The following is a 27,553-nucleotide window of genomic DNA, read 5'->3' on the forward strand; positions in this document are numbered from 1 at the left end:
TCCACTACAGTGAAGAGGTGAATGTACTTTTTACTGCTCTACATTCATTTGACACCTTTTTTTCTCTCAAATTAGTCACTTTGTAGATTCAGATTTATTATACAAAATATATCAACAAATAAATAATCATATAGGCTATTATTATTATGGGTTAAGATGAAGCTTTGTTGGTCCCTTGGTAATGTCGTGAAATTGTAGTCAGATTGGAAACTAAAAAACTTTGGATAGCAGCGTAAACAAGCGTGACTGTTATCGCGAGAGGACATTTGACCGCGAGTTTTCCCGTCCACATCCCGTGAATGTAACCGGCCATCTTGTCGCGCCGAGGAGGAGAAGAGCAGCAGATATGGCTGACTACAGCAGCGTGGCTCCCCCGTCCTCTAACGCCGGTGGCGGAATGAACGACGCTTTTAAAGACGCTTTACAGCGAGCAAGACAGGTGAGAAGACCTATGGATGAATTAAGTGTAAGAATAACTCCAGAAGTTTGGCGCAAAAAACGAGTTTATCTGTTTTTTTCTTCCGCCGTTAACACACGGCAGCACGGCGGGCTATGCTAAGCTAACGATGACTAGCTAATGTTACGCCACACGGCAAAAACGAGAACAGATGTGAAAGCAAAAGTGACTATAGCCGAATGTACAGAATGCATTAGACAGATATAATCAGTCATTGGAAATACATGCTTTGTAGGTTTAATGGCATAACATAATTATTTTAAGTAAAGATGTATTCTCGTTTCTTTGTTGGCTCAGACTTCCGGACTGAAGTGAAGGCCGCAGCCAGCGTGCCCGTCCAAACACGTCAAACACGATCAGCCAAGAAATCATCTTAAATTGTCGTTTTCTTTTTATTTTGGGTTTCAGATCGCAGCGAAGATCGGTGGCGATGGCGTTGCGGCACCCCCATCAAACGAATTTGGCTACGGGGGCCAGAAAAGGCCCCTGGAGGACGCTGGTGGGTATTTTCCCATGCCTAACCTGAATATCGGTCAGTGGCTCAAATCGATTCAATGCAAGTCTTGATAGTTAATGCTTGCCTGTATGTTTTTAGCAGAGTTGTGTTTACTTAGACATGTTCTTAACTCAACTACATCTAAAGTGATACTGTTTTTATATAAATGTGTATAATCATTAATAAATCTAACATGTCCTATATTTCTACTAACCATATTTAATGTTATGTTAATGTTTTTTCTCTTATTAAGCCAATGCAGTATGTTGGTTATTGCATGTGTCGAGAGTTGGATAATATTTTCACTGTCTTCACAGCTGTTTCAAACCAGTACCTTGTAGCGATGAAATTGTGTTAATATTTGGGTAACTAACATGTGATCTTATGATTTGATTTGAAGACAAAATCTTTGGGTGGGTGATGGGAATTTTGAGAGTCCTTATACTTTCTGAGCAGGTTGGGTTATTGTTGCATCATGAGCTCTGAGTTTCCAGTTCATTAGGTACACTTAAGCAAAAAAGAAATGAAGTCTAAAACAGCAATCCTGCAATATATCCTACATTCATGAAGGTCGTAACGCCAAATCAAACTTAAAACCACATATAACTTCAAACTAAAGCATGACCAAGATAATCTTCAGGAGGTATGGTTTATTGCAGGACTGTTGAATTGGACTGCATTGGTTTTCACCTTGTAAACCTGCAACTGAAAGTATATTCCACCTCTGTATGTTTGGTGGTGGCTGTGCAGGCCTCTCCTTTTTATCCTGACTGTTTAAACTTCAGGCAGTGTTGATAAGCCACTTTAAGATTGTACAACACTTTTGGTAATGTGATGATGGGTATAATGATAGATACTCATACTGGTTACTATGTTATGTTGTCGCAGACCAACCAGAGACGAAGAAAGTGGCAACTAATGATGGTAAGTGACCCGGTGGTGTAGTGGTTAATATATGTGGCTGTAATTTGTGATGATTCCCTGCTTAAAGTAATTGGCAGAGAAATTAGCATGAATTGAAAATTTGTTATATGTGCTTAACTTGTATTTGTTGTATATTTCTATTCTTAATTTACTGTAATTTCTCTTTCTGCAGCCTTTTCAGGAATGGGAGGAATGGGTGGCCCCCCAAGGTAGATACTAGAATTGAAGTTAAAATATTTTTATGTTGCATATCAAACACATTTGGCCACTTATTACAAAGCTAATGTTGATTTGCTCTGTTATTCCAGGTCAATTTCAGAGGAATTCAAGGTTCCAGATGGAATGGTTGGATTCAGTAAGTTTTTAAGAGAATAAACAAAGAAAGCAGTTCAGTCTTGTTGAGATCGAATATTCTGAGGTAACACACTTTTCCCCCTCTAGTTATTGGAAGAGGAGGTGAACAGATATCTCGCCTGCAGCAGGAGTCTGGATGTAAAATACAGATTGCACCTGGTAAGTTTAGATCTGTCATCTGTATATCTTATTTATACCAAGACATGATGTTTTGGTTATTCTCGCAAGATTTGTGTTAACTGCATTGTCTCTGTGATGTAGACAGTGGAGGAATGCCTGACAGGTCGGTGACATTAACAGGAGGGCCAGAATCCATCCAGTGAGTAAACATCTGCTTTCATTCAGTGGTCTCCTTCATTAAAAGTCTTTGTGTGAGGTCCAGGTCAGGGATTTCATGATGTGTATTATGGTCATTATTCTCATCAGGGCTGCAAAGAGGTTACTAACAGAAATAGTTGAGAAGGGGCGTCCGGCTCCAGCATTCAACCACAATGATGGCCCGGGAATGACTGTCCAGGAGATTATGGTCCCTGCCTCGAAAGCCGGACTCGTCATTGGCAAGGGAGGAGAAACCATCAAAAGCCTTCAGGTGAGTGTCCAGTGATTCCAGAGTGATAGTGACCACAATCACTGCCTTTAAGCAGGGTACACATTTGGCACAGAGCCACCCTGATGGCATGTTTTTTGTTGTTCTTTTCTCATTGTAGGAAAGAGCTGGAGTGAAGATGGTCATGATCCAAGACGGACCCCAAAACACAGGTGCAGACAAGCCACTCCGTATTTCCGGAGAACCTTTTAAAGTTCAGGTGAGTCCTTGTCTATGTGACCAGTGCACTCACGACATTATAGAGTTGTTCCTTTTTCCATTAATTACATATAAGTAAATCCATGACCCTTAACATCCCTCATTTGTCTCCATGGAGACAGTGGAGTAGTCTGTAATGAGATGTACTTTCTTTTCTCTTCAGCAAGCCAAAGAGATGGTGATGGAGCTGATCAGAGATCAAGGCTTCAGGGAGCAGAGGGGCGAATATGGTTCACGAGTTGGAGGAGGCGGTGGAGGAGGAGACAGCTTAGATGTGAGTGGAATAATTGATCTAATTTATCCTGTTGAACACGAGGGGTTGAATCAGTTTCTTAACTTTGGTTATATTTTTGTCATGTAGGTTCCCGTCCCTCGGTTTGCAGTGGGAATTGTTATTGGCAGAAATGGAGAGATGATCAAGAAAATACAGAATGACACTGGTGTCCGGATTCAGTTTAAACCAGGTGAGTGATTAAGAAAAATAAGTGAGAAACAACCATGGTCTAAAGCCATTCCATGTCATTTGGACATAGTTAAAAATGTGTATGGTCCGTGATGAAAACTCATGCACCACGCTGAGAAGCTGATGTATAACCCTAACCCTAAACTTGTCTGAGACCTGAACACAGAACTAAGTGATAACATTTTATCCCAGCAAGATAAGCTCTGTCTGGATAGTCTCTCATCACCTTATTTTCCTCCTTCCAGATGACGGCAGCACACCAGACAGGATAGCACAGATCATGGGCCCCCCTGACCAGGCTCAGCATGCGGCAGAAATTATCTCTGATCTTCTGAGGAGCGTCCAGGCCGGTGGGCCTCCAGGACATGGCGGTGGAAGAGGTCGTGGTCGTGGGCAGGGGAACTGGAACATGGGCCCCCCTGGTGGCCTGCAGGAGTTTACCTTCACTGTCCCAACCATGAAGACTGGCCTCATCATTGGAAAAGGCAAGTCACCCCTTAACAGTATTAAGTTTGACATATCTGGTCAAAGGTTTAAAATACACAGACTTCACGCCTTTTGGAGACTTATGATACACAAACAAAATGCTGGTAAAAGGAGAAACATGTTGCACAAGTTTTTAATCAGGGGTGATCTTGACCAGTCCTCCACGGTCCTCTTGTGGGTTCTCGAATTCCTTCTAAGTAAATGTTTTTGGCTGTTGTGGTTAATGTTTGTCTCTGAACTCTTCAGGTGGTGAGACAATCAAGGGCATCAGCCAGCAATCTGGAGCCAGAATCGAGCTGCAGAGGAACCCTCCACCCAACGCAGATCCCAACATCAAAATGTTCACAGTTCGGGGCTCTCCTCAACAGATCGACTATGCCCGGCAGCTGGTAGAGGAGAAAATTGGGGTAAGACGCTAAGAGTTTGAACCTCCTGTGGAGACAGTTGTTTCTTGTAAGTTTGTCTACTGACCAGGATGTGTGTATGTTTTCAGGGACCCGTCACTCCAATGGGTGGCCCGCACGGTCCCCCTGGTCCACATGGAGGGCCAGGCCCACATGGTCCTCCTGGACCACCGGGACCCCCTGGTGCTCCCATGGGTCCATACAACCCTGGACCATACAACCAGGGACCTCCAGGACCACAGTAAGTACAGTGGAAATTTGATTTACTCCATCTGTGAAGCTGATAACATGCATACTTGGACACAGATGAAAGTCTGGAAAGTTGATGGTTATTTATTTTTCTTTCATTAGCGGTCCACCAGCGCCTTACCAGCCTCAGGGATGGGGCAACGGCTACCCACACTGGCAACAGGGACAACCTGATCCAAGTGAGTACCTGCTTATCAATACATTTAATGTTTGACTGAAATTAAAAGTTAATCATGCTTATCATCTTGCACAGTCAGTTACTGAGATCCAACAGACAGCTGAGACTGTATGTTTATAGCTTTTCGTTTTGGCTGTCGTTTGCTAACAAAACTTGTTTATTTTGTTCAGATAAAGCAGCAGCTGATGCCAACGCAGCAGCGTGGGCAGCCTACTACGCTCAGTACAGCCAGCAGCCACAGGCTCCCATGACCCCGACAAGTGGGGCTCCAGGCACGACTCAAACCAACGGCCAAGGTGACTGACGTGTTTCTCACTAAGCAGTGTCTGTGCGTCTAGAAGCAGCAGAAACTGTTGGGACAGGAGTAGAGCAGTGTAGTTTACTAGCTTTACTTTAGTAGTGTCTGTGCTCACGTCCTCAGGGTGTCACTAACGGGAAACAAATTGGTTTGGTTCCACCTTTTAAAATGCCTTTGCTTTTTGCAGAGCAGCTTTTAAAAAAACCTTTTTCTTTTATATTACCCCAGGGACAGGATAGTTTTCCTCCACCATCCCTAGGCTGACAGACCCGACCCAGGCAGGTGGAGGACAAACTGCTGAGAATGATTCACTAATTACAAGTTACCGTTTTTTTTAACAGGTGACCCACAGGCTGCAGGTCAGAGTGGACAGGCAGATTACTCCAAGGCCTGGGAGGAATATTACAAGAAAATGGGTATACGAACGTAGTTTCAGTGTACACCTATTAACACAAGACAGTCTAAACAGCGACGGGGCATTCAATCGGCTTCTTTTTCAGGTCTGGGTATTTGTCAGTACTGCTGGCCTGCTGTGGAGCGTTTTCAGTGTGCCTCCACTTGGTTTGACATTTGATCCCTGTGCTGTTTAGACTGAAACACTCTTGACTATCTACAGGACTGAGCTGTGGACACAGAACCACCTTTTCTGAGCTTAGAGTAGCTTATTTCTTAGACTATCTTAGGTCTTTACCAAAACTGATGGCAAAGTTCTGCCATGTGTCATGAATGTTTGTACTGCTACTGAATGTGTGTAGAGTTAAATGATGCAACATGTTTGATTTTGTGGGTCATGGATATAAGCCATGTAGGATCAAAGTTGTGATGTGAATTATTTAGCTCTTGGATGCATTGACACATTTTTCCATTCTCTTTGCAGGTCAACAGAGTCAACAACCTCAGGACTACACAAAAGCATGGGAGGAGTATTACAAGAAACAAGGTCAGTACTCCTGTTTATGAAATCAGGCTTTATAGTAAGACCACACTTCATTCATGGAGCATTTTACCTCCTATTTCAAGGCTTTGATTCCAAATTTGATCCCTCAACTAGTGCCACAGATGCAAAATTATAATGAAAGTCTGATATACAGTGTTATGTCAGTTTCATAATATAACATACAACATAGTTGTGAATAACTAATTTCGTATTTTAGTCAAGAAACCGTATACAGGACAATGCAACACAGTTTGCAGTAGCAGTGGGAAAAATGGATTCACCTAAATCCTACTCTTTTACATTTTCTAAATTCTTGAATCAATATTCAAACGCAGAGGTGGAAAGAAGGTGCCATTTTTATTGTGGTAATCTATGGGTAATGTGACAATGCTCGCCAGCAAAAGTCAGAGTAAAAGCCAAACCAGAGAAACTTGTTTGGCGTGTCACCTTGCTATACTTGTATAGACGCTGAGTCTGTTGGATGCCTGCTGCTAATGGTCCAGCACCTAGTTACTACCTTTTTATAAAGCCTTGTCACACCACATCGTTGTGAAAATACAGGTAAAGGGCAGTCTCTGCAAAAAAATATCCAGACACACCTCAAGTGGGTCGCAAATGATGATTGGCAGGGATTACGTCTGTATGAGCTCATACATTCTTTTTTTTTTTTTTTTTATAGAAAAATCCTGCATAGCTTATCCTTAATAGCTCCTTTAAGTCACACAGTGCTTCTCATGAATAAAATTCTTTAAGGACATTTAGGATGTGTATTGTTTTTGGAAACATGATTTAACTTTTTTTCTTGTGGTCTAGTGTTAATAAGTTAATTGCAATACCTGTAGAATTGCTGTAAAATTGCAATATCTAACTGGCACCCAAGAATCTGGATGGTATCGCATCATCCCAGCCCCCAACTTGTAGTGTGCATGAGGCCTATTTAATAAGTAGGTGTTCTCCTGGTGTTTGGAGTTAAGTTATATAACAGAAACAGAAGTGAAGAAACTGTGTGATTCATCTTCAAATGGGAGCCTCCCTCCCAAGTAGAGAAAAGAACAAGTCAAGTCAGGTTCCCTCTGTAGCTCTGACATGATATGTTTTTAATGTTAAAGGGTGGCTGTGCTCCTTTAGCAGCCCTCTGAGGTAGAGTGGCTGCTCTCCCAGCCGCCCAACAGAAAGGCAGAAGGATTCTGTCCCGCCACCCAAAGAACGTGGTGGTGGGTTCGTTCCCCTTCTTACAAATGCTGTCTCAAAAAGAATTTTACCTTAAACTGTGATTTGAATTTGTTTGGTAGTTGAAATGAGATTAGTAGCAGTTGAAACTATATCAGGAAGCATGTTAAAGTACTGCATCTCATTGTTTGACTGAAAAGAGAAACTGCTTTAACCTGTTTAACTGTCACACTACAGAAAACTGTCAGGCATTTCCATAAGAAGATTCTAATAGCCTGAAGCAGCTGGCCAGTGTTTTGCTCATTTTCCAGAGGGTTATTTTTTCCTAACAGCTTCTCACCTTTTACCCTCCAGGTCAAGCGGCCCCTCAGGCCACAGCAGCAGCAGCCGCCTCCCAGCCAGGAGGCCAGCCAGATTACAGCGCTGCCTGGGCTGAGTACTACCGTCAGCAGGCTGCCTATTACGGCACAGGCAACCCTCAGACGATGGGTGCAGCACCACAAGCCCCTCAGGTACACTCCCGATAAGAATCTGCCCTCCACATCCACTGAATACTCAATTTTTTTATGTCCTAACCTTGTTCCCTCCTCAGGCTTTACAGGGCTCCAGTGACTGCCTCAGCTTCATACACTTAACCAAAACTATTTCCTCCCTACACAGGTTTTTTTTTTTTAGCTTTTTATTTTGGGAAGCTGAGTCCACTGTTTCTGCTGTTAACATGCAATGTATCTTCTATGTATTTCTTCTGCACAGGGCCAGTAATGTGAAGTGGACATAAAGTAAATGCTACATTGTCGAAACAAAATCCTTTGTTAAATGTTTGGATGCAGACGCCTTGATGAAGATCTTAAATTTCCTTGGTTTGAAAGTGTTTCACATAGATGGCAGATTACCCGGCGAACACGTCCTCTTCTTTTTTTTTTTTTTTTTTGTTGTTTTTTCCTTTTTCTTGTAAATGCTTTGTTTTTAGTGAGGTAATTATACATATGGTCATTCCAGCCCTGTATCTACATTAAATGTGGTTAGAACTCATGTTTATTAAGCTGTAGACATTACCATGTAAATCATCTCAGTTTTAAAATGCTCTTGCCTGTTGTGTTTTTGCAATAAAACAAACTGAAACCTCCTGTGTTGGTAAGTTGGGGTGGTTCAAACAAAAGAGTTAAAAGGAATTTCTGTATGTTTTTGTTTTGGGGGGGGGGGGCAAAGTTTGAAATGTAGGCCATGTGTGGGGGGTTAAATTGTCCAAAATGGTTGACTCAAAGTTGTGCTGTCCTGTCTCTCTCCAACTGTCTATAAGTCTCTTAGATACATAATGTGCGTGCAATGATCCTGAGTGGTTCAGACCAACAAACGTCCTTGTTAATAGACCTTTTTTTGACTCTTGTGTTTCCTGACATTGCTCTGACTAAAGCGTTAGACAGATGTTTGTCACAAGAAAGTCGATAGGTTTAATGTACCGTAACTCATGCATTAACTGCGTTGCTGTGGCACTCCTTTTTTTAAAATATTGCCTGGTTTTCTGACATTGTTGAGGTAGTATGCACTGTATTTTGCCTTGATATAGACACTTCCTCCTCCACAGGCAAGGTTAGAAAAGCGGTAAGCAAGTATTTTTCCATAACATGTTCCTCAGAAAACGTGGTTGCAAGAATGTTGCCTATTTTTAGTGTTATATATATTCTTTTTGTGCTGTTCTTTTTCCAGGACAGTCAGGTAAATTGCCACTGTATCGTAAAATGCATTGAAAAAGTTTTGTCTTGCCCTTTTCAAATTGCGAACTAACTCAAATGTATAAATTTGTTTTTTCAAAAGAATGTTTTTTTAATATAAAAACATTGCAAAAATCGCTTTTTTTGCTGTCCCCATTCTGTTAGTGTTTATCCAAAATAAGAACATAGATGTTGTAGGGTCGGGGGTGGCTAAGCAGTCTTCATCCATCAGTTGAGCCCTCGTATACTGTAAGTACAAAACTGTGACTGACTTGAGAGATAAACGCCTTTTTTTTGATGATTTATAAGCTGCAAACATAGTTTTTTTGTGAATTATTGCAATTTCCCCCATGTCTCTGGGTAAGTATCAAATGTTCTGAGGAGAGGAATAGTACGTTAGATTCTTGTACCACATGTTTCTGAGACTTATCTCCCCTTGTGTGACTCCACATCATTCACTTTGAAACTTCACAGTATGCTGATACTCTGTAGATTGTTAGACTGTGTAGGTAGCATTTCAGTGCCAGTTGGATTTCTGAACTGAGGGATTGAATGTCCGCTTTCTGTTACACTGTCGGTAGGAACTGTTTTTAAGGATGCCCATGTGGATTTATTGCGTTCTGAATACCTGACCTGCCAAGTGCCATTGTCTAGTTGAGACTATCATGTTTTTAAAATGCCATTTATTGCAACATATTGCTTAGTAAAAAAAAGTCCTACTGCATAACTCGAGTGTAGCATGCTTAGGTTTCTGCTGTTATTACTTTACTGTCCTATATGAGCATGTGGAATGCTAGTAGTGGAAGTGCTTCTGATTAGCCCAGTATTGACTATGACATCTTCTGAATGAGCACTGTTGTGAAAGGCTGTTAATTTCAAGCGTTGTTCACTGATGGCAAACAGTGCAATATATCTGATCTTTGCAGTGTCGTCCCAGACCTTGCACCTTAGGTTCTGCTGCAATAACACAGGTAAGCGCAACCTAAGGAAACCAGTGTTTTTGTCCAGTGACATGACCGATTTACATGCAAAGAAATGCTTACCTGTGTCTTTAACATGCCTCAATGCATTTATGCTTAGTCGTTAAAGAAATGTCCAGGATATCTTAAGTATGAACAGCCGTTTAAGATGATCTGCTTTCATGAATGAACTGCATGATATGAGCTGTATGACTTGTTACATGAAGTTTCAAAAAAAGAAGTGACAGAAAAAGTTGTTGCATAGGCTCACTGAGGAAATGTTACTGTCGTTATGTGCTTAATATTTGATGATAGCCTTATCTTTTGCACCCCGGTAAGTCTGACAGCGATTGTGTATCAATGCTCTAGACAACTTTGACAGTGGTATATCAAAATGCATGCCATGCAAACCTGTTGCCAGAAGTTAGCAATGTGCTCAAGCGCTAGATCAGAACACGGTGATATACATGATTTTTTTATTATTTCTCTGTCGTGGTGTGAATCTGCCCTCAAGTGCAGTGCAAATCTACTATTGAAACGCTGCTGCCTTCACTTCTCGCTCACAGTGTTGGAGGATGCTGCAAGCTTAGGTCATAGAATCAGGCCCTGTCGTAGTTTGTCCCCAAAAGGAGGAATCCTTTGAGTCAATCCCCACTGCTGAACGTAGACCGTTCAAGAGCTCCAGTGATAAGGTAAAAACAGCAACGCAATGAAATTCAAATTCTGTGATTGCAAAGTGTTGGTCAGATACATGTTTTTCAGCTCGGATCAACTTGTTTTTTCTTTTTTAAAACCATGATGCCATAGTGTATTTAGAGTTGATGGTTTCTTAATCGCTTAATTGCCTTCATCAATAACCTTTAGTTAATAGGAATGTGCTTTAGAAAGTTGGATGAGGACAGGATCTGATGTACTTATGACATGCACTGTTATATTGACAGTAAAATTTGGGGGTTATCAGTTACAAATCACTTCTCTGTAGTTAACGGGTCACTTAAATGTTTGAGACTGTGCACTGTACATGTGAGATGCTCAGTGTTTCAACACAGAGTTCGTGGGGGTGTAGAAGACAAAACAAGGAGCATGCCTTAGAGGTAAAAAACAAAATGGTTTCATGTGCTGTGTATATTATCAAATATATGGGTTTTTGTTTCTCAAATCAACTGTTTGACTTTTTGAAATGTTGCCATGTTCATTAATAAAGTTGTAACAAATGAACTGGACTCATTCACTTGAGTTTTATTTTATATCTGGGAGAACAAACAGCATTTACCGTTAAGTTAAAGAAGAAAACAGGACCAACACATTCTCATTAGTCTTTATTTGCTTAATTTATACACAAAAACAAAGTGAACTCACAAATGTAAAACCCTTTCAGGTGTGATAAATATTCATTTCAAATGACAGTTTAATATTTTCCACAAACCTGTCGTAGAACAAAACTCGTGGTCATTCCTCCTGTTCATACTGGCTTTGAAAACATCCCTTCATAATGCACTGTCAATTAAGTAAAGTCAACAAGACTTCAGCAGTCTGAGTAAGAAAGCAGATGAGAAACATTCAAAGTTTCAGTCCCTTTTTAAAGTACTACTGTAACCACTGCTGTCATGGAAACTAGGTCTGCAACCAACAACTTAATATAGATCAATACGCTTTTTTCCCCCTCGATAAATCATTTGGTCAGATCAAGTTACTCGAGCCCATGGTGACATTAAAAAAAATCAATAGCTGTAGTTAATAGTTTGACCTCTAGAGGAAAGCATCTGTGGAAAGGGGAATTTTGAATCAAAAGACTGACTCAGACTGCTTTAGCTTCATCTGTACTTCAGATACCACCAGAAGGAATGATCACAGACACCAGTAACTCTTTCTGAGTACACAGGGGGCATGTGGATTTAGTTTCAAGATAGGTTCAAATTCATTCAGGTCCATCTTTTTAAAGGGAAATCCTGAAAATAACATTTATCCCTCCTAAAATATGTCTAGCATTTCTGCAACATGAACCCCCACTCAAGAATATTCCTGCTCAAAGCTTTAATGTTGTGCATGTTCTGTACACGGCAGTGACTGATCAGCAGAGTAGACTATAATATATTTTTAATAACATTCAGTGATGAAGACAAGGCTTGGAATATGTGCAGTGATAGTAAGGCTTCTTGCGTGTTTGCCCGTCATGGATAACTGTTGTGGAACAGCTGTAGGATTATGTAATAGAGTATAATCTTGTGTTTCCTGTCGCTGGCAGTGTGATGGGATTAAGGGCCTTGTAGGCTGCATGAGCTGGGTTTCATATAATATATTGCATGACAGTTTTTGAGTCCTTTTTAATATCTTAACATAATATCACCAACACATTTTACATTTCTCAGAGTTCCTTTGTTCAACATTTCCCTGTGCAACATGTGCTTATAACAAAAAGTACATTTAATGGTTTTGCATTGTTGACGTCCAGTAGGATGTGGAAATACATCTAATAGATCTCTATCTAGTAAAGTTAATATACAACATTGGTATTCATACTGTATGTCTGAAGCTGACACAAATCTATTGCTGCGTACAGGCACAACTATAACTTCTAAAAAATAAATCCTGCATCATTTCAGCTGTATAGTAAAATAAATACTGTAAAATACCCTTTGTCGTCACACAAATTGCTCTAAACAGCAATAAATATGCTTTAACTTACACAATGGAATATCTACTGCAAGTTAATTAACGTTAAATGCTTCACAGCAAGTTTAAATTACAAATATTATTGCTATGATATTTTATAACGCGCACTGCCATGGCACAGTGAAAAGGGGAGCTGGGGAGGAGGAGGCCACACTGGAGGTAATGATCAAGTGTCAAGGCAAGACAGCTGGTACAGTTTATCCTCAATACAGAGCAATGAGAGCACAATGCATTATGGGAGATGTGATGAGTGGGTGTCAAATGGTGTTTTACATCAAAGTTCTTAAATGAGCAGTTCTGTCCAACAGATGGAAGATGAAGATGTGTGCGACCAGACAGTTGATGTGAACTCACCCTACAATAAAGCTGAGATTTCCATGTGTGTGTAGTGTTTTGGTGACGAGGGTCTGTTACCCTGTCTCTCACTGCACTCGAGCCTCCAGCAGGGCGCTGGGCACCAGCTGCACCTGCGGGGAGCTGCAGCCGTTGACGTGCCGCAGGGAGTCGGCTCCCAGGTAGGCCACCAACAGTTCAGAGCGCCGGTGCAGCAGGTGGAGCATGTCCTCAGCTAGACTCTCCACAGAGGAATAACGCACTTTGTCCAGGTCAAAAATGTCCTTTAAGAAGTACAGCACCTGATCCTGCAGGAAGAGAGGTGAAGACTGTAAGGACAAAGAACAAAATCTTTCCTCTTATCAGTTGGGCTATTTATCAGTCAAGATTGTTTTAGTGTGTCCCATCTGGGTACAATGGAAACTTAAGAGATGTGAATTATTTTCTGGTGCTGTGACCAACCTTAAAGAAGCAGCAGAAGTCGTGCAGGGAGCTCTTGGGCCCCAGGAAGCCCCAGGCCAGAACGGGGCTGATCTGTTCACAGACAGCGTAGAAATGCGCGATGAAGCCGTCAGACACCTGAGACAAAGAGCAGAGGTTACTGAAGTGAACTGTCCTGACCACTTGAAAGACAATACAAACAATGACTGTTAGTTGTTATGAGTTGTCTGTGTAACAAATAAAATGTAGGGCTTGTTGTCTATGAATTCCTTTACCTGAACAAGGCAACTATCCCTAATAACTGGACCTGAGATAAAAACTGTCGTATAGGAGGTAAATCAGTGAGGCTGATATCTACATCGTGTCCTCTAACAGTTCATAAAAAACATTTTGAACATTATGTTGGACCTTTACCTTCATGTGTTGTCTCTTTTGCTTCATCACTGACCAACAGCTCGAGGCCACTGCCTGTAAAATACATGCAGATTAATAATCTATGAGAAGCTCAAATAACCAAAAATTAAACACATCAACTTTAAATTCCCATAAAACAACTAGCAGAGTGCTGTTTGATTCTGCATATTTCATGTAAAAGCTAAGGAGGAGCTTATCGCTGATACTGACTGGCATTTACAGAGCCCAATAGCACTGAATATATGCTATTGGCCCCCACTTGCAAAATTTCACACTGACAGTAGCTACTAGCTCAACACGGAGACAACAGCCTGCTCTCTGTTGTCAAAGACCTCCCACCACCGTCACAGTCTCCTGCAGATTTTACAGACGAAGGAGACAGGATGAAAAGGACGAAGACAACATTTCTGGAGTGAGGCCATACATGTTTGAGCCAAGATCAGAAGTAAATGCTGCTGATGAAGGAGAAATGCAGGCTCATCCCTGTGATGGAGCTAATGCACTTGACTAGTAGCCATGTGTTTATATTATCTGTATTTCACTGAATGTAAAATTAGTAGACAAACTCGTCAACATCACATCAACATTTTTTATTGTTTTCCAGGAAATGAAAAACACTAAAATACCTACAAAACAACTTTTTAGTTATTGTTGGGCCAGATACTAGCATAAAACATCTATTTTGATTTCATGTGAACTTTAAAAACAAAAATTGTGACGAAATTGTGAGTCACGTCTGATCACCTCTACCTAGTTACCAAATGAAACTCTCTAAAGTATTTCAAGTGATTACTCACCGTCTCCTTGAAGGAGCTGTTAAGCCAGCGGTTGTTGATCACGTTCTGGATGGAGATCGGTGGATTCTCCAGGTCCTCGAATGAGTCCATCAGGATGAAGTCCAGCACTATATCATAGAAGTTCAAGTGCTTCACCTGGTGAGAGGATGAGATTGAGTATAATGTTATATATAAAGAAGAGAGGTTCTCCACTCCTGCTGGTGCCATTTTGTAATTCAGTAAAGTAGCACTCGTACCCCTCGTGTGGCCAGCTCCACCTCTGTGTTTTCCCAGTGCTCTGTGTCCTCCAGGAAGGAGATCATCTCCTCAAACACTTCCTCAAATCTCCTTGGGCTCTAAAAACCGAAGGATAAGAGGTTAGGAGGCGAAGCAGCACTCATTTAAGATCTTATTATTTACTAGTTATGGCTTCAGCCTCACCTTCTGTGCTTTAACAATAATGGAAGACAGTACTTTCTTTCCTGTGTCAGCCAGAAACATCCGGGTCGCTCTCTCGCACAGAATGAGCTAAGGAGAAAAAACATTGTTCTCAATTAGATCCTTTCTTTGCTTAAAATGAAGGGAAACTTTTAAATTCTACTCTTATTAGCTTTAAATGGTTTGAAATGGTGCATTCATCTGTGAAGTTAACATCTATTTTCCTCAGTAAGGAAGCACAAGCCAATGAATTTAAGATTTTATTCCACCCTGGTTGTTTATTTGCTGCATTTCCACCTGATATTGTGTTTATACAGTACACCAATAAAATCTGCTGAAAACAACCATCTGGTAACAACTCTTCAAACATTGTATGCTGTATTTAATCCCACTATTACATGAGTATCCCTTTATTTATGTTATCATGATGTATTTTAGTTCATAAGGTTATACTGTACCTGACATGCCTGCCGCACACAGTGCAACTTGGCCAGAAAATCAATGTCCCCACGACACTCCAGCATCTCAGTCCTGACGATGAAAATTAAGAGAAAGACCAGATTAAAATGTTGGCAGGCAAAGCAATCAACTCCACACAGCATGTTCCAGGGATGTAGGATCTCTGTATTATATGTGTGTTTTACTATATTAGTTTTATTACCGCAGCACCCTGCAGGAGATCTTGCCGTCCTCAGCCATCTGCAGCGCCTCCTCGTAGAAAAGCAGATGACCAAGAGCGAAGGCGCTCCTCAGCTCTCGATGCTCTGACAGCTGACACAGAGACAGAAAGCAGACTTTGAAAAAAAAAAAAAGACTATTTATTATTTATAATGCACTGTCAGACTTTTGGATTCTGAGGGCTGACACCAAAACCTCTGAAGAAGAGGAGGTACGCGTATCCAAAAAACCTCTTTAGCAGATGCTTCATCAGGAAATATTAAGGCAATTAAGCAGTAGAATCTGCACACAGTTTCTTTGCTCCCACAATACTGTTTTATTCACTGTCTCTGTAAAATGTAATAAGAAAAGATGCTTATAAAGTTAAATTCTAACCAAGCTGACAGGTGCTTAACACTGAGGTCAATGTTGTCTTAACAGACTGAACCTGGAGCTCCTCGTCCCATCTGAAATAAGTGCAGGTTGTCCTGGAACACAGTGTTACTTCCTGAGTCACATCTGACCTCTGTGCTTTCACGGTTATTAGTCAATACACTGCACTGTGTACTTTTGAGCAGTATAAGGAAACCACTCCTGACCAGACACAGATCTCTCCATGTTGTTATGGTGTGTGGAAGCTGTAGTGAAAACGGCTGCAGAGTAACAGGGAGCTGTATGTTGTATACTGAAGAATGTTGGAGGTCTATTTATAGTATGAATGACCCAGTTTGACTGCTCTGACTTACACTCACTGGTCTGTGAGTGGTAAAACAGGTTTGAAGGTAGAAATAACTTCATTTAAAGCTTTTCTGGGTTTTAAAATAAGGATTCACATTATGGTGTAGGCTTTAAGTGATTTAGGATGTAAACAGCTATTTATATCAAATGCTAGGGGTTATAAATGTTAATATATTCCTGATAGAGATATATGGCACGTTTAGCTTTCAGCAGGTTAGGAGATGAACGTCTTGACTGAACATTTCAAGGAATGTAGCTTCAGTAAATATCCAGTTTATTTTTGTTCTTTGTGGGTCAAGTGCACCAGTAGCAGCGGATACACAGCTCGAGCCCCCACAGTGACTTAAGGAGATCAGCCGAATTCTGGTAAACACCGGCTGGTGAACCTACAGCGAGATCAAAGCTACTTGACTCAAACTCCTGCTGTGAACTGGTTGTAGATTTGATGCTTCACAGTTTGAGATTTACACGTTTGCTTGTTTCAGGTGTTAGCCCCTGGTCACTACACTAATATTCCACTTTAGTATTACAGTAGTAGTTTGTTGCCAATATTTCATCTGCATCCCAGCAAGTGACACCTACATGATAATCTAGATTATTCTGCAAAATAATGAGATTAACAACGCCATTGTTTCACATTTTCAGCTGTAATACCTAGGGCTTTTTTTTTTTTTTTTTTAAATTGTCATTGCGTGATAAACACATATCAAGGACTGCAATATTACACTCAGGGATTTTTTGACAATGTTTAAAGAGTGTATTAATAGAAAGCTGCACTTAATTCAATCTTCAAAAACTAGGCGAATTTGGGGTGTCGGTAGCGTAGTGGATAGTGCCGGCGCCCCATGTATAGAGGCACTGCCTCGCTGCAGTGGCCGTGGGTTCGAATCCAACTCACGGCCCTTTGCTGCATGTCAGTCCCCACTCTCTCTCTGTCTCCCCATTTCACTTTCTGTCCTGTCATTAAAAGGCAAAAGCCCACAAAAATAATCTCACCAAAAAAAAACTACGGCTAATATTCCTTAGCAATTTCTCCCAATTTAGGAATACTGAATCATGAAGAACACCATATGTATAGTCTAACTAACAGAAATGCTTAGATTTATTTATGTACTTTTTCTTTCTTATACTTCTATCTTTGTCTGTTCGAAGAAGAAGAAGAAGGAGAGGAAGAAGATATACTTTATTAATCCTCCAAGGGAAATTCAGTCTTTTTAACTCATATACACACAGGCCCGAAATACACACACATGCACAAACAGGACCTATACATGCATTAAATGAAGAGATGTCAGAGCCAGAGGTCTGCCGTGGACAGGCACACAGAGCAGTCGAGGGTTCAATGCCTTGCTTAAGGGCACCTCGGGGGTGCCCAGGAGGCAAACTTGCACCTCTCCAGCTACCTGTCCACACTCCATACTTTGTCCGTACAGGGATTTGAGTCAGTAACCCTTCCAAGCCAAGTCTCTATGGGCTGAGCTACTGCTGTCCCATTCCATACCAATTACTTTTGTTATTTATTTATCACTATTAATTTTTGTCAATTTGTATTTCCAACAGGGCTCATATAAAGAACAGTTTTGGTACTTTGTTTCTCTTCACATCACTCCAACTGTTAAAAATGCTTCTCCATATGTGCCTGTAGGTATGTACACTGGATTTACCATCTATTTACTTTGTAGACTGATGCAGGCATGTATGTATATTTGGGTTGTAACTAATGACTATGTTCGTTATTATGTTGTAGATTATTTTCTTGATTGACTGTTTGGTCTACAAAACATTAGGAAACAATAAGAAAGGCCTGTTACAGTATTTTGGAGCCTAAAGTAACTTCATAAAATGTCATTTCTTAGCATTTCTAAGCCTAAAAATATTAAATTTACTGTGAGGTAAAAACAAGTTAAGTACCAAATCCTCACATTTGAGAACCTGGAAAATTTAGATTTATTGATTATTCGTTGCAGCTCTGATGCATATACAAATGTATACACATAATTAAGTACAGCTAAATGTAACCTTGTTGGTTTTTTAAAATTTCTGCTCCTTCAGCTGAGTGTACTCCATATATAGGAGGGTGGGATGGGTGGTGGATGTTAAAATCTAAGTACATGTTCACTGTATTTCGTGCTTGTCAGCATTTCCAAATAAAAACATTTTAAGGTCTAGTGTGTAGGATCTAGTGGCATCTAGCTGTCAGGTTGCAGGACTGAAACTTCTCCTGTTTGCCGAGCATATAGGAGAACTATGATGGCTGATGCAAAAACATGTACGATCCTATCTAGAGCCAGGGTTGGGTTTGTCTCTTCTGGGCTACTGTAGAAACAACACTCCCACTCCCTATCTAGATATAACCGGCTTATTCTATGGTAACAACGATTGTTATTTTCAGGTGATTATAAACTGATGAAAGCATAGTTACGAATATTATTTACCATTTCTGCCAACAGACGCCCCTAAATCCTACACACTGGCCAGTCAAGCATATAACTTTTCTTGAGATGTAAATAAGGTGACTAATAATCATCCTATGGTTATTAATAATATGATGATGAGACCGTCTTTTACCTCAGCGGCAGACACAAATGAGTCAGTGGAGGCGATGCTGATGCTGTCTCTCAGACAGGGGTCGTCCAGCTCGTCTCTGGCCAATATGTCTGCCATTTTATCTGTGATGGAGAATAACAGTAACAGCATGTTGCGTAACACTGTATTGATCATGGAAATTACATAATATTGTATGAGTGACTCACCCTGGCTGTTGCTGTGGGACGAGGGCTCTGACATGCACAACACTCCCTCAAACTCCTCTTGGAGGCTGTAAGCCCTCTGCAGCAGAGACTTCAGCCTGTGGATGAACTCTGCACTGATGACGTCCTGAACACATAAACATTCATATTCAGCCATGGCAAAATGGTCACGAAGCCAAAAGTTAATGTTTGAAAAGTACCAGATGAGGGAGAGGTAAATGACTTTTCAAACTACATTTCACTCCAAAAATCTCCTTTAATTGTTTCTTGAGAATCCACTGTGACCTAATTTTTAATAAGCTCTCTAAAGAGGCAGGGCCTAGTAGGGGATATACTTGACAGAAGATTTGAGCGGAAGACTGGACAAATGTTTGGGTGCCCAAGATTAACTATCTGACCCTCACTAATCCAGGTTAGAAAGCCAATGAGTAAGCTGTTATACAATCCAAACTCCGTGACACACCGGTGGGTTCGTCAGAGTGCTGGTTATTCGCATATGACCTGGAGTGCAGTGTTTGTGGGCAGTCTACTCCTCTCCACCTTCATCTGGTATAAAAGGATTTCAGAGTACACAGAGTACAGAAAGTGCTGGAGAGGCTTGAATCAATACACCTACCCTTCGGTGTCAGATTGAGGAAGACGCTGTCCAGCAATTTTATTTGTTTGTAGAACAACTTCAACTCTGCATAAGCTACAAACTCTTTGTCACGTGACGTTTTCGAGGAAAACATACAGTTTTCAACAACTTAAAAGCATCGTCTGACCAACTCTATCACGTCTGTTCCTGCATCAATGAGGCATTACATTTATTGAGTTGGTGTTTAACATGGCGGTGTGGTTAATCTGTGTGTTCACCTCCATGCTCTGCTCAGCGATGGCGTCTCCAGCTCCCGTTTTGACGGATGCACAGCTGGCATCGTCCTCATTTTGCCTGCTCCTGAATGTCAATGCTTCCTCCCACCGCCTCAGAGCCTCCTCGAATAAATCCATACCTGCAAACACACACACACATGCACCGTAAGTCTCCTGGAACAATCGGTAACTCAAAGGCACCATTACCAAACAGCTGATAGCGGATTATTCCAAGAAATACTATATTAAATACTTCCATTGTTTCTACTGATTTATTGTGTGGTCCATTCTTGTTATTACAAACAGTGAGAGGTGATGTAATGTGTGAGTTTCTTTACCCATGAGGTACAGGTTTTCAGGTGTGGTGACAGGTAGGTTAACTACACTGCAGATATCTGCATCTCCCACTCTGTCCCAGCAGCTGGATTCATTTGCACAAGTGCTGCTGCTGGATGAGTTCATGCTTTTTACCTGCAAAGACACAGCAGAAGAACACGGTTAACTTCCAGGCAGCATAACACCCTTAAAATAAAAGCAGAGCAGATATGTCAGATAATACATTGAACAAAAATTTAAACAACGCTTGTTTTTGCTGCCGTTTTTCACAGGTTTGAGTTAAAGATTGACCTTTTTTATGCACTCAACAAATATATTTCGGTCAAATTTTGGTCACAAATTTGTGAAAATCTGTGTTTGTGAGCACCTGACAGGTGTGAGATGCTGATTAAACACCCTCATTACTTAACAGTCTGATGTCTGTGAACTGAATGTTCACTTCACAACCATGAGTTGTCTCCAATGTCGTTTCCATAAATGTGGCAGTATATCCAACCGGTCTCAGACTGGCGACATATCAGAGCATTATCCTTTACCTGAGGAGGCCATGGCAATGGGAGAGGAGTGCTCACACAAGAGGGATAAAATCACAACAGGTATGTGGGCTTGCTTTAATGTTTTGGCTTGACATGTTGTGACTGATTTGATCCAATCAGGAAGTGTATGTGGGTGTCTGCATCAGTCTCAGTTTCTGCCTGTCCAGAATAAAACACTACCCTGTAGTATCCAAACTGGCCTCCATTTTATGGGGTCCAAAACGGCATAGTAGTGTGGATGCTAGGTGTAAATGTAGCAATAGTTATTTGTTTTAAAATGAAAATGTATTCAAGTGGATGTAACCTAAAACGCCAGAGCCTTTGTCTTACCGAGGCCAGGCTGAGCAGAGACCCAGACAGTTTTCTGTAGTCTCCTGAATTGAGAACCAGACCGGACGAGAAGCCATTCTTTGAGTTGAGGGACAGAGTGATGTTCTGACTGGTGTTATCTGGGTGGATAAAGACAGTTCAGAGGTAATGATTAAGAGAGAAATCAGAACACAGTGATCACGCTTTATGAGCATGTCGCAGGATTACACAATCATATAAACCATGTTTCCCAATGCGATGACTGCAACAGCTCGACTGCGAATGTGTGCAATGAAAAGATTCATCGATCTGTTAAACTTATTTTGTTAAAAACTGAATTACCCTGACCAACTGCTCATTCGACCCCATTTCTATTAACTTCTCTTCGGGGACTCTAATCAGTGGTAAATCTTCCTAAGTGAGATTAAATGAGTTAAAGCATTTATCTGGAGCTTGCTGTTTACAGTTCAAGGTAACACAGGAGGAGCCCGTCAATCTGATTACATCACAAACTGGGCTAACACACTACATGGAGATCACAGGCTGGTGAGCTGCTGGTTGAGGGGTAAAAAAAAATTCAGTGTTAGGAAGTTTTACCGTTTTCTGCTGAGGTCAAAAACTCAAAGCCAGCATGCTCCCACTGAGGAGAGTGAGCCTTCTTTCTGCCCTTCCTCCTCTGGAAGCGGCGAGCGAGGAAGAGGAGCGAGGCGGCACCAAAGGCAGTGGCCGCTAACAGCTTCTTGGTGCCTGTGCTGACACTCACCTGGAGGACGGGCAGAAGGAGAAACAGACTGCAGTTAAATGGTTATGCATTTTAAAAAAAGAATCCCGAGCATTATATTAATTTTCTTTCTATTTGGTTAGTCACTTTTAAAAAAAGCTAATTTCCTTCATGTTTAACTAGGTACGTCCTGCTAAGATCAATAATCTCTTTTTCAAGGGAGACCTGGCAAGATGCAAATCTGACCAAACTAAAGCTCATGTTTCTCTGTAGCGTCACATATGATAAGTAAATTATCACATCCTTTTTCCTGAATGAAGGAATAAGAAAAGCCTAAAATTCACATTCAAAAGATCCTAAAACATTACATGGTAAACAGACCCAGAGAGAAGCAATTAAAGAAGTCATTACAGCTGTTTATCAAATCTTATTACCAACCAACACATGTCCACGGCACTGAGTATTGAACACTCTTGAACGGCTGCATTGTATAACGACAAATCAAACAATATTCAAACTTTATTTTGATAAATACATATCTGATAACACTTTCAAGACGCCAATGTCTTAAATGCTTTATAAACTACGTATAATGCATTAAAACCTGCGTAAAGCACTGTATAATTATTCAGGGTTTCTGTAGCTAAAGGCAAGCTAGACTTAAGACTTTTTAAGACCTCTTAATGCCACTTGGGATGAAATTTAAGACCAACTTCAAAGTGATCACAATTTTTTGGGAAAAAGGGGTAGAGTGTTTACAAAAAACATAGATGTTACCAATTATTTTGAGACTTTACAATGCATGTCAGGAAATGTTTTTTAAATAAAATCCTACTTCTCATGTCTTAGCATTTTTAAGACATTTGAAAAATTGAGTCATTTAAATACCAATTAAGGCCTTGTTTTTTAGATTGATAAATTCAATGCCTTCTAAGACTTTTTAAGGATAGGGTTATAGTTTTAAGCTCTCACAAACATTCACAATGCTTTAATACTCATAACACATTATAAAGCATTTTATAATCATGCATAAAAAATCCAGCTGCTAAACCTATAAATTAATTTTACAAAATTTTGTGTGTTGTTCTTGCATAGATTTATTGATTTTCTTTTTCACTTAAAGCAAACAATGACCACTTATAGTGACTTATAACTAGCTTGTAATGTATTATATCTGCCAATATCTTAAAAAAATTTCTTGAAAGCTCCCAACACCATTATAATTCATTATAACAGTGATTATAATGTATTACAGCTATACAGTGAGTAACCAGCAATCATGAAGTAGTTTGATACTTGACCTTATAGGTCATTTGAAAATGCTTTATAGCGTTATGATTATTGCTATAAAGCATTGTAAGTATTTGCTTATAACTATAATTATACGGTGCTATAAGCAGATTGCGATGCATTATACATATGTTTATAATACATTATAGACATGGGTGTCACAGAAATTGTTGTTTTTACAAAATCAAACCCACAGAGCACATTTCTTTAAGGTTTGTTAGAAATGCTTTTGCATATGCAGAATCTTGCCAGCTAAAGGCAACAGAGGCAGACTGAGGCAAAGTAGCTACACTTAAAAGAAACTACTGCAGTGTACAGTTACAAAGGGTAACCACTGAATATCAGACGTCAATGATATAGTATCCAAGTTTGAAATTCTGCAACTGAGATTGAGATGAAAACAAACAAACAAACAAAAAAACCAGAAGGAAATACATCAAGCACAAATGTCCTGCCTGATGAGAGTTCATCTGAGGAGGCATGACTCTACTGATGATGTAACAGGCAGCGCTCAAAATCAGCTACCAGCCTGTCATCTAGATTTTAAAGAATAATTTTCGGATAGCGTGCATAGCCCACCATTCTGTCTATAGATAGAAACACTGAGCGACAAGGGGGATTATCTACACTGACACGGCTGCTGCACATTCCCAACAACTGAGGATTACATAAACACCGTTTTTGGAGCCATGACAACAGCCATAATGTTGACTTTTCTTCTTTGAAAAGCCACTAAATGGGATGGGATGACTGAAACGGTGCTACAGTGCTGCCATGCTGTTTCTGTCTCTGTGACTACCACATGTCAGGCGTGCTCCTGTCAGGTTCTTCATGATACCTGATCTGCTACGTGACTCTGGACACACACACTCCCTCCTCACGCACTGCTCGTACACACAATATGGGTCACTGAGAGAAAATATTGTTGCCTATCCAGAAGGACAAGGAAAGGTGGATAATTCATTATGATGAACACAAACTGTAACTGCACTGTATTCACACGTAACAGCGCAGTCAGTATTCATGCTCCTGGAGAGCCAGACACTGAACTTTGGCTGTCCTTACTGTATGCCCATATCACGTTAACCCTTTCACACCTTCTCCACAGCAACAGTATCAAGCTCAGCTGCTGGGTAGTATCTTTCCATCACACAGTAAACACGTAGTAGTACTGTACATGTTAACGGGCTCTCCTAACTGGCTCAGTGTGAATGGAGTTGTGTCAAATTCAATCAGATTAGACCTTCAGACAAGTCACGTTGCCTCATGCGAATGAATTTATGGTTACACCGAAATTCAGAAAAAGAAACGCACCATGTGACAAAACTGGTTAGAAGAAACCCACTGGAATTTTTGAGCCAGCGAAAACATGTAAATTAAGGGCACTTTCTTGCTCTCTCTTATTGCTAATGTTGACTGCAGTCTTTCCACTGTTCCCTGCTACTAACTAACTAAAGAAAAAGTCATTGTCACATTATACCTTTTAAAATTTATCTTGTAATAATGCCCTCAATGTCAATTTTTCCCATGGTACCAAAAGTAGTATCAAACATAAATATTTTCAAGGTACTGAATGAAAGTTAGAAATTCCAGTACTGTGACAACAGTAGTACAAGTCACAGATAGATATTTGCTTGAAATAAGTTTAAGTTTAAGTTTATTTACTTTATTAATCCCCCTGAGGGGAAATTCAATGTTTTCACTCTTGCTTGTCAATTACACACAGGTCTGAAAGACACACACATGCACAAACAGGACCTATACATGCACAAAGTGGAGAGATCTCAGAGTGCGGGGGCTGCCCTTTGGTCAGGCGCCCCGAGCGGTTGGGGGGTTCGGTGCCTTGCTCAGTGGCACCTCGGCAGTGCCCAGGAGGTGAACTGGCACCCAGGAGCTTGTAAATAAAACTATACATACATACTTTGGTCCATCTATGTGTTTAAGCCAATGTTAAGACTCCACAAATCAAATAGAAACAAGAACAAAGACAGTGTTTGCAACAGTTAATTAAGAAAAGGGGAGAGAACCTGAAAGTACACTCGGACACTCAACAACCTCGCCTCTCATTAACAAGACATAGAAAAGAGTAACAACTCCCAGCGACAAATCTGATGACCAACTCCCACCACTGTCAAACACACCCTTACCTGTGCCAGGGAGCTGCACACGGACAGCGGCAGGTCGACCATGCGCAGAGCAGCCGTCTTGACAGACAGCTGGGAGCTTGTGAGGGTCTCATGTGTCATTGTGGCAGTCTATCCATGACTTGGCAACTCTCTTATCCTCATCACCATTCTTCTGGAGCTGAGGGAGTGACATGCGAGGATTTAACCTTGGAGGCTCAGGAGGGGATATAATGACGTTATTACATAAAGCCTCTCACAAACTGCATGTGCAAGTACCAATGCTTCCCTTACCTGAGCAGAGCAGGGATAATAAACCTCTCATGTATTGCTAAAATACTTAGTATTGGCATGACAACCATCATGAAAGAACTGACAGGCTGTCAGATGTATGAGTAATTCACTGAATACAGGACTATCAGCACACCCATCAAAGGTATTTCAAACCTTATCCTACATCATAAACATGCCTGAGCAAAGTGGCTGTCTGAGTAAATGAGAAAATTAGAGGCTTGTCTTTGCAAACATACTATTGCTTCGTCTAAACAGCGCCTCTCTTTATACAGAAGGGCTGCTGTATATCCACCTGACAACATCCAACATCCAATTACAGGTTGCACATGAGACTCTTGTGGCTCAGCATATGACTGATTATCCAATTACCCTGACAAAATGTTGACTCTCTGTGTCCAACATTTAATATAAATGCTCCTGTATTGTTAGTTTTTGTCTCTTCAAATGCTGATTGATTTCCAGTTTGCAAATTATAAACACAAGTGACACATTGCTTCTCTAAGAATAGCTTGTACTGCATTTTGTAGAAGCAAAGACAGTGCTAGAAATATAGATATGCTACCTACAAGTAAACAGTAAGAATACTGACTACTGACATATAAATAAGAGTCCAATGTATTAGACACTATTATTACACCACTTCCCTTATTCAATTTAGGAAAACGTAACACTGTATACAACTTGTATGCTATTGCACTGTATTGCTTTCATTTTCCTTTTCAGATACTGATAAGACTTAAATATCCACACGTACAGCTATCAATCATTAGCACAACACCAAAAAGAGTATCAACAGTTGTTTTCAAGGGCAACCCGTGGACATTAATGAAAGCAGCATCCCAGCTGTCTGATAATCATATCAGCACATGGCTAATCAAGTGTCACTGGCCTGGCTGTGCAGCTAATGCTAACTGATGTAACAAGGCTAAAAACGGCTAGCAGCGTTAGCTACGTTGGTTAAACCTGCTTGAATTTAACAGTCTAACACATCAACTCGTCGACGTTTTTGAATTCTGGCTGAATGTGACAGACTGAAAGTATGCAATGAAATCACCGGTACATTTTGTTATGTCCTCCTCGGTCTGTTCCCCGGTGCAGTAGCTGATCCTCCCGCTGACCTCAGCTGCAGCTGAATGAAGGACTCGGGCGGCAGCACGCGCTCTGCAAGCGTGACTTTCAAAATAAAAGCGTTATCTATGTCATCTGTATGGAGATTCAGCGCCCCCTCTCGGCCATATTAGAGTATTACAAATACATTCAGATTTTTACTGTAAAGTAGGCACTGACGGAGCTTCCATTACAGGGAGGAATAATATAACTAACATTGAAAAAGGTTCTACTGTGCCCATGTATAAATAAAGACCCTCAATTTACATTTTCATTACCTGCAGAAAAATGGAGGCCAATATTCACTATTCACTCATAGAATTGACTTAAAATGTTAAAATTCTAAATTTAGACTTAGTCTGTCATAATTGTTTTGTAAAAGTCAACATTTCGACTAACATCTTTGACTTTCTATATGATAATTTCTATCTTGAAAAAGTCACATGTTTGACTTCATATAATTGTTATTTTAAAACCTAACATTTTTTACACATTATTATCTCATAAAATAAATTACATTTGACCTCATAAGACACATTTTGGATTTTTTTTTTATCTTATAATACTGACTTACCATGTGTTTTATTTATTTAATTCATCATTTTTTGAATTTGTTTTTTTGTTTTGTGTTTTGGGGATTCCATTAATTCCAAAATTATTATTTATTACAAAAATATTTATCATTTTCAAGGCTGATGTCATTCTCCCCATGTCTTACCTTCCTTTGTTTTCCTTCTGTCAATTTACAAATAAGTAAAACATGTTTTTATATATTCATACATTTCACTGAAACATAGAAGAAAGGAAAAATATTAAACATGTTTGTCCTAAAATCATATTGTCTACCACACAAAACACATTCTGATGTTAAAA

At 40.3% G+C, this 27,553-nt stretch overlaps 2 protein-coding genes across 7 annotated transcripts; one reads left to right on the forward strand and one right to left on the reverse strand.

Moving 5' to 3' along the window:
* The first annotated feature begins 300 nt into the window (after nt 1-300).
* Nucleotides 301-11,110, forward strand: fubp1 (far upstream element (FUSE) binding protein 1). 6 transcript variants are annotated; one of them, XM_050033695.1, is made up of 20 exons: nt 301-439; nt 866-989; nt 1,842-1,877; nt 2,050-2,086; nt 2,186-2,232; nt 2,319-2,390; nt 2,493-2,550; nt 2,658-2,820; nt 2,939-3,037; nt 3,200-3,310; nt 3,398-3,500; nt 3,745-3,984; nt 4,232-4,392; nt 4,479-4,630; nt 4,741-4,817; nt 4,987-5,112; nt 5,456-5,530; nt 5,992-6,054; nt 7,576-7,733; nt 7,975-11,110. In XM_050033695.1, exons 1-20 carry the CDS (start codon nt 347-349, stop codon nt 7,981-7,983), a joined length of 2,004 nt encoding a protein of 667 aa, XP_049889652.1. In that variant the 5' UTR covers nt 301-346; the 3' UTR covers nt 7,984-11,110. The 6 variants fall into 6 exon arrangements, with proteins under 6 accessions (XP_049889652.1, XP_049889654.1, XP_049889656.1 ...); XM_050033697.1 differs by having other exon boundaries at nt 866-956; XM_050033694.1 differs by having other exon boundaries at nt 319-466.
* An 88-nt stretch (nt 11,111-11,198) lies between these two features.
* Nucleotides 11,199-26,731, reverse strand: miga1 (mitoguardin 1). Its single transcript, XM_050033700.1, has 16 exons — nt 26,634-26,731; nt 25,304-25,460; nt 21,743-21,908; nt 21,167-21,285; nt 20,303-20,435; nt 19,968-20,104; nt 19,116-19,239; nt 18,931-19,031; nt 15,629-15,738; nt 15,426-15,498; nt 14,971-15,057; nt 14,787-14,885; nt 14,551-14,685; nt 13,754-13,807; nt 13,361-13,477; nt 11,199-13,206 (listed from the first exon to the last, which is right to left on the reverse strand). The coding sequence occupies exons 2-16, from the start codon at nt 25,400-25,402 to the stop codon at nt 12,988-12,990; spliced, it is 1,773 nt and encodes a 590-aa protein (XP_049889657.1). The 5' UTR covers nt 25,403-25,460; nt 26,634-26,731; the 3' UTR covers nt 11,199-12,987.
* Between the last annotated feature and the right edge of the window lie 822 nt (nt 26,732-27,553).

This window comes from Epinephelus moara, chromosome 21 (assembly GCF_006386435.1).
Source record: "Epinephelus moara isolate mb chromosome 21, YSFRI_EMoa_1.0, whole genome shotgun sequence".
NCBI lineage: Eukaryota > Metazoa > Chordata > Actinopteri > Perciformes > Serranidae > Epinephelus > Epinephelus moara.

Bases quoted from the DNA above. Each gene is read 5' to 3' on its own strand.
- fubp1 (XM_050033694.1), top strand. From the start codon at position 347: ATGGCTGACTACAGCAGCGTGGCTCCCCCGTCCTCTAACGCCGGTGGC. The intron at 467-865 runs GTAAGAATAACT...TTTGGGTTTCAG, and splicing joins GACCTATGGATGAATTAAGT to ATCGCAGCGAAGATCGGTGG. The intron at 990-1,841 runs GTCAGTGGCTCA...ATGTTGTCGCAG, and splicing joins CATGCCTAACCTGAATATCG to ACCAACCAGAGACGAAGAAA.
- miga1 (XM_050033700.1), bottom strand. From the start codon at position 25,402: ATGACACATGAGACCCTCACAAGCTCCCAGCTGTCTGTCAAGACGGCT. The intron at 21,286-21,742 runs GTAAAACTTCCT...TTATCCACCCAG, and splicing joins TTTGACCTCAGCAGAAAACG to ATAACACCAGTCAGAACATC. The intron at 14,886-14,970 runs GTGAGGCTGAAG...TTCGGTTTTTAG, and splicing joins TTATTGTTAAAGCACAGAAG to AGCCCAAGGAGATTTGAGGA.